This window comes from Notothenia coriiceps, unplaced genomic scaffold, assembly GCF_000735185.1.
Source record: "Notothenia coriiceps isolate Sejong01 unplaced genomic scaffold, NC01 NC01_scaffold00019360, whole genome shotgun sequence".
Taxonomy (NCBI): Eukaryota; Metazoa; Chordata; class Actinopteri; order Perciformes; family Nototheniidae; genus Notothenia; species Notothenia coriiceps.
The window spans coordinates 505,346-513,251 of NW_011352061.1; the positions used below are offsets into that span (position 1 = coordinate 505,346).

At 39.6% G+C, this 7,906-nt stretch overlaps 2 protein-coding genes across 2 annotated transcripts in view; one reads left to right on the forward strand and one right to left on the reverse strand.

Moving 5' to 3' along the window:
* Window positions 1-2,799, forward strand: part of LOC104952007 (glutaminase kidney isoform, mitochondrial) — a 19,498-nt gene extending 16,699 nt beyond the window's left edge. Inside the window, exons 11-12 of the mRNA XM_010778765.1 lie at window positions 125-188; window positions 257-2,799. Coding sequence (XP_010777067.1) covers window positions 125-188; window positions 257-404 — 212 coding nt within the window. The 3' untranslated portion in view covers window positions 405-2,799. The remainder of the gene's footprint in view (window positions 1-124; window positions 189-256) is intronic.
* On the reverse strand, window positions 2,351-4,251 carry s100b (S100 calcium binding protein, beta (neural)). Its single transcript, XM_010778763.1, has 3 exons — window positions 4,140-4,251; window positions 3,826-3,988; window positions 2,351-3,306 (listed from the first exon to the last, which is right to left on the reverse strand). The coding sequence occupies exons 2-3, from the start codon at window positions 3,961-3,963 to the stop codon at window positions 3,154-3,156; spliced, it is 291 nt and encodes a 96-aa protein (XP_010777065.1). The 5' UTR covers window positions 3,964-3,988; window positions 4,140-4,251; the 3' UTR covers window positions 2,351-3,153.
* Between the last annotated feature and the right edge of the window lie 3,655 nt (window positions 4,252-7,906).

Below are 7,906 nucleotides of genomic sequence, written 5' to 3' on the forward strand. Positions count from 1 at the left end.
AACGAGAGCCTGTGTGTGTGTGTGTGTGTGTGTGTGTGTGTGTGTGTGTGTGTGTGTGTGTGTGTGTGTGTGTGTGTGTGTGTGTGTGTGTGTGTGTGTGTGTGTGTGTGTGTCTGTGTCTCAGGGCATGGAGAGGTGGTCCGCTTCCTGCTGGAGGGTTGTAAAGTCAACCCGGTTCCCAAGGACAGGTAAATAGCGTGTTTTTATGAACGGCTACATGTCGTCGCGCTCCTCTAACTCTCCGCTGCCTCTGCAGGTGGGGGAACACCCCTCAGGACGAGGCGGTCCACTTCGGACACCACGACGTCGTCACCATCCTCCGAGACTACCACGCCAAGTACAGCCCTCTGGAGGTGGCCGAGGACAAAGAGAAGAGCGAGACCAACCTGGACGGGCTGCTCTGAGGGAGGAAGGGGGAGGCTGGGAGGAAACGTGTTAATCTGCATCACAAGGTCAGAGAGCAAGAGAGCCATAACTCGTAGAAAACAGTTAACATTACAACCGTAAAAACCCCTTTAGAAACGACTTAAGGTTCCCTTTACACACAGGACCCCCCTCCAGAAGGAAAGCCCCTCCTCATGCTACTTGATGTTGTCGGTTTTGTAATATATTATATATTGTATTTACTTTAAGTGAGGAATATATTGTTGTATTTCCCCTTCTGTATTCAGCTTTGTAGCTTTTTAAGGACCAGCCGCCGCATTGAATGCTGGGTAAATTCAGCTGCGGCTGGTGAGTCCCCGCACTTTTGTTATTTACTTTATAAATTATGGTTTTTATTCTGAAAAGCTTAAAAAAAACTGGAAGTATGGGGCATTTCAAACCCTGGTTTAAACCTTCATCACTTCATCATCATGGTGGTATCCTCCCCAACACTCAAGTGTGTGTGTGATATTTATCTGTTTAAGATAAAATGTAGTGTGTGTATATTCCTGACATGAGTGTAAATACGTACAGGTTTAACGTAGTCGTGTAAGGAGTTATATTTCACTGAAACTCTGGACAGCGTTTCCTTTTCACCGTCTTCAACTGTCGTTGTATTCGTCACTGTTACTCTGTATGATTTGATATTTATCTTTTGTAAGGAAATATTGTCAGCCAAAGTTCAGGCTGTCTGAGGAAAAGAGTTTTACATATTATAAATGACACTGCCAGCGCTGACAGCAGCTTGAATTACTGTAAACATCCCAGAGGTTTTATATGTTAACGCTTGCACTCAACACACAGATTATTATAAATGTAACTGGAGATCATGAAGTTCACTAAGTACATAAAACTGAACTTGTTGAAGATACGTTTAACATGCTGATCAAAACAATCACATTATGTGTATTTTTATTAATGCAGCCATAAAGAATAATATGGACTTTTTCTTTGTTCAGTGTATTTACATTTTCTTTATTTTAATTTAAGACTAAAGATCAAATCTAGTCCAAAAGAGACTTTAATTAAATTGGTGAATTGAACTAGCAGCCTCCACAAAGCTCTATATGTATATTTGAAGGTTATGGTCAAGTGGATTTAAAGAGTTTGATGTTCATCCAAGTCAAAGATAATGTCCTTGTTGAGTGCAGCTGTTGCTTCCCGTTACTGCTTTCAATCCAGAGGTGTTTAAATGTTATCATTGCTATTCATCTGAACATGTGATTGAAAGTGGAGGCTTTAATGCCTCTGGACTGTATCACAGGAAGTACGAGGCGTGTGTCGCGGTTCCTGCAGAATACTCAGGAAGGTCCAGATTAGAAACACAAAGAGAAGCAGCTATATATCGCGAAAAGGATTGTTTTTGTGCATTCTGTGATGTGCTGAAGAATCTGATGTAGTGAGAGGTCGTGCAGATGTTTCCAGACGTTGTTCTGTGTTTTTGTAGCGTGTCTGAAGTTTGGATGTTGATTCTGTGCGGACAAACTGAAACAGGCAATCAACATATATATTATCTACACTCCAAATGTAGTGCATTTTAGGCATCAGTTCATTCAGTTGGATTAGAATTGTTATTTAAAGGTTAAAAATGAGTAAAAGAAGCACAAAATGCAATATTTTGAGACACTATAGGCAATACATATTTCATGATTGTACGATCAATTGAGCAATATGTGTTGGTTGGATGTGGTCCCGGCCTGCAGCGACTGAAGTATTCTGAATGTAACGTGTTTCTGTTTCATGTATATTTATGCTGCTGAGTGTCGCAGACGGTTCAGATATTTATTCACAGATCAAACGTTTAATAAAGTTATTAAAACCAAAGAAGTTGTTGTGTTTTCAGTGTACCTGCGGGGGCTCACAGTGTCATCACATTAGGTCAGAGCTGTGCAGTGCAATGGAAGTTCACTTCCTTCAAACTCAGGAGTCACACGTTGATCATTTATTCATTTCACATCTAACCAGTATTCAACATTTCAAAATACACATCATCAAACTCTGTTTCGACATGTTTCTACCAATCAAATGTCTCCTTTGCATGTGAAGAGTGTGAAAGTAGATTCTTATTTGTTAATCTAGCAGGTTGCATCCCATCGTTGGCTACAGGCGACTCAATCTGAACATGTTTGGATTAATAGCTAGACATTTGAAATAGATTATGACTCCATTATTGTTATAACATATATGATTACCTTTCTACCAAACTGTAAGCCAGCGTCAATAAAAAAAGCCATTTTAAACTTATTTTACTTGAAGACTACGTTTATTTTACTAACATATTTTTCTGGTCAACTCCTAAATTATGAATTGCAAAGAGGCTTCTAGATTAGCTGAAACTCAAAAGCTGCTGAAATACATTTTTTAGCCAACAACAAACTGACAAATCACTTTCCATATCTGATAGTCAACAAGAGTTCAAAATGACGCAATTGAATCCAAACCGTGGTAACCAGGTAGTTTAGTTTGTCCTGTAACGGGAGCAAATCAGTTTCCCTAGGAACGTAATTGAGTGTACAGTTTGGTTATTTGAGAACATTATTTCGTAGGACAAAGATTTACTGGACATTTATCCTCTAAAATAAAACAGAAGGTTGATTTTAATCTGTGGGTCAGACCTGTTTTGCAGCCAAACCACAGCAGTGACTAGTTTTCCCACAATGCCCTGCTGGTTGCTCGTTGCTAGGCTTATTCTTCTTCTATTGTATAATTTACTGTAGCCCCCCTTGCTCTTTATTCGTCCTCGTGCTCGTGCTCGAAGTAGTCGTGGCAACAGACGGTCACCATGGAGATGAAGGTCATGAACTCCTGGAAGTCACACTCGGAGTCTCCGTCGGCGTCCAGAGTCTCCATCAGGCTGTCCAGAGCCGCCTGGTCCTTCACATGCTGCGGGGGGGGGGCAGGTCAACTCAGGTCAACTCAGTGACATCACTATGTAACACTCCCACCTCTATTGGCTAGCGCTCCAACACATTGAACGTGATAGGCTAATGGGCGGGACATCTCAGCTTTAAATGCATATTAATACTTTATCTGGTTAAGGTCCTATTTCTTTTTAACCTACTTTATACTTAAAAAAACATCTGAAGTAGTGTTATATGGAAATGAAAAGTAGGTTAGTGCACACAAATAAAAAAAAATTGTACACAGTTCCCTATTGCCTTATTTCTTAATCCTTTAACTTTGAATTGAAAAGAAATGGCTAATTTTCTTCCTTCTTTCCTTAACATTGAATGCAAGTCTTTCACTTGTAGTGGAGTCACATTTTCAAACATAGTTTTTAGGAGTTAACTGCACAAAAAATGGCCAAAAAACAACTAAACTACATAAATAACATTGCAAATATGTTGAATTACAAACAAGTCAGTTCAAACTGAAGTTATATATTTAGCTTTTTGCTCTCACCGCCATGAGGTCCGGCAGCTCGTCGTGCAGCAGCTCCTTCAGCTCGCTCTTCTTCAGCTTGTGTTTGTCTCCCTCCCTCTCGGAGTACTTCTGAAACACAGCGATGATGGTCGACATCGAGGTCTCCAGGTCGGTCATTCTCACACGTCTTTTACCCTTTTCACTACAAAAAGTACACAAATAAATCAGTACTATTCTACGTTTTCTCAAAGTATTGCTTTGTTCCACCTAAGTTTGCAGAAAGAGTTAAATAACAGATTTATATTGTTGTAAAAATCTGTTTCATATTTTCTCCATCTAAATATTGACCTTACCTCAGTGGGAGTTCAGGTAGAAGTTATCGGGTCCTGAGGGTGGAGGATGATGATGCACGGCAGCCTTTATACTGCAGCAGGGTGTGTGTGTGTGTGTGCTGAGGTCATGCACACTGCTGACCAATCCTGTATCTGTTCCTCCCCTCACTCCACTGCAGCCCTGAAGCTAATGTTCATTAGTTGACATTTTGCATGACTCATTACTTTTTGACAACTTTTAAGCATATCTGGAATAAAATATAAAGAAATCTTCCAATTAAGGCAAAAACTGACTTAAACTAAGCGGTATTAACAAAGATCATGATAAAAAATATCATTATTTCCACAAGAAGAGGATGTTCTCAGTTCAGTTTTGTCTGTTTGTAAAAAAATAAAATAACAAGTTGACATTGTTGCAATGCCATTTAATTGAGTTCAGAAGTGTCCCACAGTTCACATGTCATAACCACCCCCCCCCCGCCCCTCCCCCCCCCAAAAAAAAACTTTAAATGACACATAAATAAACAACTAAATGTATTTAAAAAGACAAAGAAATTGCAAAAAAATAACTACTAAAAATAACTAAATATTATAATATATTTGACAAATATTTAAACTCCTTCTGAGTTTGGCGAAAATAAAGCAAATTGCCAAGCACTTCCTGCACAAATGTATATCCAAACATCCTATAATTAATCATCATTATTTACATCTGTATGTGTGAGTTTTCCTCTGATCAGGATCTGCCTGCGATGTGTTCAGGGGCTGCGGGACAAAGGGCCGTTTCAGAGGAAGCGGATGGCCGTGCATGTTAATGAAGACGCTCCTTTCACTGTGGAGTTGGGCAGACGTGTGCCCTCCGCTGTCAAACACACACACACACACACACACACACACACACACACACACACACACACACACACACACACACACACACACACACACACACACACACACACTAGGGTGGCCAAGTTTATACTCTCAAAATGCTGTAAACCGTTTAGGGAAAAACAGACGTATTTCGATTTCTACAGCATTTTTACAAAGTCTATCACTGCATACATCTTAAAGAATATTTTTAAGATATCATAGCTGCAGAATAAAGCTAAATTGTGACAGAGTGAGTAAATCCTGTGAGTATGAATATTCTACACAATCTGCTGATTTCCCTCCCCGATCCCCACGACCTTTGACCTCTCCTCCTATGTGTGTGTTTCAGGAAGAACAGTTTTGTGTATCAGATGATAAACTGAGTCTTTGTCTCGCGGATAAATTCCCTCCTCACGCGGACAAACACAAGCTGTCTCTTTGTTTCTGCAGACACTGAAACTCTGTGAGCAGAAACAACCGAAGATCCTGAACACATCTGTCATCTCTCTTCCTCCGTCTGTCAGTCTGAAGGTTTGTTTGGTCTGCTGAATATCCCTCAGAGTGAGACCTCATTGTGCTCGTGTGTTAGAGTCCGAAAAAAGATCTTTAATTTGGACTTTTAAAGCAGAATTTGTTTTCATTTTTTTGTAATTTCAGTGCATTATCATATCAATTATCATATTTGAAATAAGACCCTAAACTTATTTATTTGTAGATGTTGTCAGGTTTTATCTTATTACTTTTATTATGATGTTATTTTTTAAATTGGATGTATTTTATTGATATATATTATTTAGTTTGACTTGGATATACTTTTACAAATATTTTGTATTAGTTTAATTTGGTTTAATTGTAAAACTGTTTTTCTTTTTATTATTTAACAAAAGTGGATATACTGTGCTGATTGTCATGTTTAAGGTCATGACGTCACCTTTCAGGTAAACTAAATATTTCGATGTGTAGATAATAAGTGCCCGAACATATGTGTGTTTCACCTTTACTACAAGAAACATTAAAGCTAAAAATAAAGTCAGCCTGCAGGAAAACATTTTCTCAGTCCTCTCGTCTCCTCTGCTGCGTCTCGTTTAGCATTTATTTTGGTCTCCATGGACACCTCGTCCTTAAACGACCGAGGCAACCGGTCAACAGCACCAGAATGCTGAGTAATCACCTGGCAACCACACACACACACACACACACACACACACACACACACACACACACACACACACACTTTCTAAATACGCAGGCTACTGTTTCAATATGATTACATTAGGGACAGACTACTGACGTTATAACACTGCAACTCATACCTGGACCCTCTTGCTAATATTATCAGCATTTTATATGTTATTTATTGGACTACAAGTAATATTTGCCTAGCATGCTGATTTGTACAATAGTGGGATTATTGGGACAGCACAGCAAGTCTCTCTTTAGATGTAGAACCAGGTAAACGTCGAAAAAAATGTAACTTGTAGTTCTCATAGTTCACCACAAGAGGGCAGCAGTGTCATTCATAAATCATAAAGCTCCCAAAAACGTCATCTAAAATCTTTGACTGAGTTTATTTCTATATTATTCAATAATAATCATTACAAAAATATTCAATATCGAAGTAAACGGTCTTTGTATGAACAAAAACATTTATTATTATTTTATATTTCTTTGTATTACTTTGTTGTGTTTTATTTCATTATGTTTTCATTTACTTCCACTTTGTTTGATTTGATTTTATCTTATTTAATTTTGATAAATATATATATGTTTAAGCTATTTTATTGTATTTATTGTATGCTTCATTTGCACTGTGGGGAGCACTTAAAGATTTTCTAATATTCAGATGTTTTTTACTGGAAAATAAAACATTAGAATCCCAATGACGGAGGGTAAATGTCACTTTGCAAAAGGTAAAAAAGTGCACAAATGGAGGGTAACACTTCTCCCACGATGCTCCTCCAGGAGGGCTGCACACAGGAGCAGAAGGAGTCCTCATGCTCCTGTGTGCAGCCTTGGCATTGACTTTAAGGCTGGAGGTGTCATGGCGCCCGTCTTTCTCCTCTGGATTAATTCCTTTCATGGCCTCCGTGCGCCTGGCCGCCGATCACAGAGTAATCTGGACAGATCCTCAATCTGTCAAATCCCATCTGGCTCATTTGGTTGTTAACTGCGGCGGCGGACAATAAAAGCTGCACAACACAAAAGAGGAGATTGTTTTCTGTCAGGTCAGGGCCGCTGTGAGTGTCACGGTGCCGCGTTTTACTCTGAGTTATGGCGGCAATCCAGACACTCAGGTGCTCTGTGAAGGTCAGCTGTTTGTCGCCTGCAGGTCTGAAGATGGGTGCCTTTCTTCCTGTCTGTTCCTGCCTCTTCAACACACTCACCTGCAAAACAACATTCATCCCGACGAGTCGTTGTGACTCTGATTCGCCCTTTTGAATCAGAGTTCTACAAAACTAAGAAGAAGTGTCAATTGAGGGGGGATTATTCAACATTTTCCAATTTAAATAACTTACTTTTATTAGTGCAGCCCAGTCTGCTCTGATTGGTTATCTGGCCAGCTCTGTTGTGATTGGTCAACACCTTAGAGCTCACAATGTGTTGGAGCGCTAGCCAATAGAAGTGTGAGTGTTACATAGTGATGTCACTATGTTCCGTAACACAGGGATTTTAGCCTTTGCAGATCATTTACACAAAACACACTACAGGAAAGAAAAGAAACCAAAAAGCAGAATAGGGCCTCTTTAAGGTCCACGTAATGACTAAATGAGCATCTTTTCTGCACATGGAGTCATTGCATCGGATTTTACCCGGTGACCTCGAATTTGCCATCATGCAGCTGCAGAGTGGCCATCTCATGTTGCAACTCCTCCTCCATAATCCCATAATCCTCTACTGCCTACACTCTCACCCCCCAC

Excerpts from the sequence above, each read along its gene's own strand:
- s100b (XM_010778763.1), bottom strand. The coding sequence starts at position 3,963 with ATGACCGACCTGGAGACCTCGATGTCGACCATCATCGCTGTGTTTCAG. Across the intron at positions 3,307-3,825 it reads AGCTGCCGGACCTCATGGCG|CATGTGAAGGACCAGGCGGC; the intron begins GTGAGAGCAAAA and ends CCCCCCCCGCAG.